The following is a 1,652-nucleotide window of genomic DNA, read 5'->3' as shown; positions in this document are numbered from 1 at the left end:
TGAGGTCCCTTCCAACCCTAATGGTCTATGATTCTGTGTCCTGCAGTTAGTGATACAGTCACGTCTGTCTATACCCACAGTTTTACTGGTGCAAACCCCTTGGTAACCTTTCTTGTTTTGATGTAAAATCAACTTAAGAGCCCAAAAAAGGGCTGTATTGTAGCTACTTTGGCCATGGCTCTTGCCATGGCCAAGTTGGAACACTGGCCTGCATCAGAAGCAAGTGAGAATTCTCTTTTCATTGCATCTTAAAATCTAGTTTCAGAAATCAGTTTTAAACGCAACAAGTGTTATGCAAGTGCAGGTTTGAGTTTGATTTACTATTGTCAGTTGTTCACAAGTGATATATGGGAAAACAGTGATTTAAATCTTACCACATTTCAGAACAGGACTAAACATTAATTCCTAGCTCTGAGGGTGAGCTGCTAGAATACAAAATCACATTGTTCTGCTTAGCTTCCTTTGAATTTATTCTAATGTTGTTTTAATTTCTTTCATTCTGAAGTTTTGCATGTCTTAGAAATCCAGGCATTTTCTACCACTCAAGTTTTTAGTGTATTAGCTTTCTGGATGAGGGTAAATACCAGTTTTTGTTAAACAGCATTATATTTTTATTTGTTTAGAAAAAGTCAAATTGTGAATTAAAACAAAAATCAAAAGTAGTACTTAAAAATGAAGTCTAAATTTCTGTTTTTAAAAATACTTAATTTTTACTAATGTTCATTAAGTTAATATTATATCAGGGAAAGCTTTTTAGCAATGCCTTTGAACAGACTCTGAGTTTGACAGATTTCTAATGAAACTGTAGTTTTTCCCTTCCCTTATGTAGCTCAAAATTAACTTCACTTAAAAATAAATGTACCCTTAATATTTTTCAGGAATTTCTACTTGGAGTATTTGAACGACTAAGACAATTTCTGGAATGTAGTAAGTAACTGTAGTGTACTGTCCTCTTTCTATGTTGTGCATTAAAGATTAGGTGGAATCTTTCAATATTACTAAACAGATATGGTGAATAAATCATTTTGACATTTTTCCATGTATATAATATTATCCAAAAAGCTGTACAGAACAGAGTTTCTAAAATATATCATGCTTTAAATTTTGATGCTCAGATAACCAAAATTTCTCTTAAAAAAGCAGATTTCAGTTGAATCCAGATTGGTAAACAAAGTGCCTAAATGGAACTGGGGCACAATTTATTTGTAAAAAAGAAACATCTCACATAAGCCATAGAATAGAAAGGCACAGACAGATGTTTCTTTTCACATTGATAACAGACTCCTGGAGGATGAATTTTGGCAAATGTAAAAGGGAAGAGAATTATGTATGCTGCTTTCAGCTCTATCATGAAACAGTTTTAAGCTTTAAAATATCATCTGTTATGACAGAAGAAAGTTTTATTATATCAGTGGTACCTCTAGTTCAATATCTCTTTTCTCAGAATATATGATCCCAGATACTCTAGTGTAGAGCAGAGGTCAGTGACATAAGACCTATAGACTGGATCTTGCCTGTAGAGCCAGGTGTCTTTGGCAGAGTGCTGATGCTGGGAGATTGGGGAGAAGCCATGGTAGGAAAAAGCTGCTGCTGCCATGGCAGTGGTTAAGCATAGGTTTCATAGTTTCTAGGGTCGGAAGGGACCTGAGCAG

The 1,652-nt window shown here is 34.7% G+C and overlaps 1 protein-coding gene across 1 annotated transcript in view; it reads left to right on the top strand.

Moving 5' to 3' along the window:
- Positions 1–1,652, top strand: part of IPO11 (importin 11) — a 350,536-nt gene that overhangs the window by 101,825 nt on the left and 247,059 nt on the right. Inside the window, exon 8 of the mRNA XM_019517805.1 lies at positions 879–927. Within this exon, the coding sequence (XP_019373350.1) occupies positions 879–927 (49 nt within the window). The remainder of the gene's footprint in view (positions 1–878; positions 928–1,652) is intronic.

The sequence above is a fragment of the Gavialis gangeticus genome, unplaced genomic scaffold (genome assembly GCF_001723915.1).
Source record: "Gavialis gangeticus isolate Ggan-Ray unplaced genomic scaffold, GavGan_comp1, whole genome shotgun sequence".
Classification (NCBI taxonomy): domain Eukaryota; kingdom Metazoa; phylum Chordata; order Crocodylia; family Gavialidae; genus Gavialis; species Gavialis gangeticus.
This window is presented reverse-complemented; position numbering and strand designations above follow the sequence as displayed.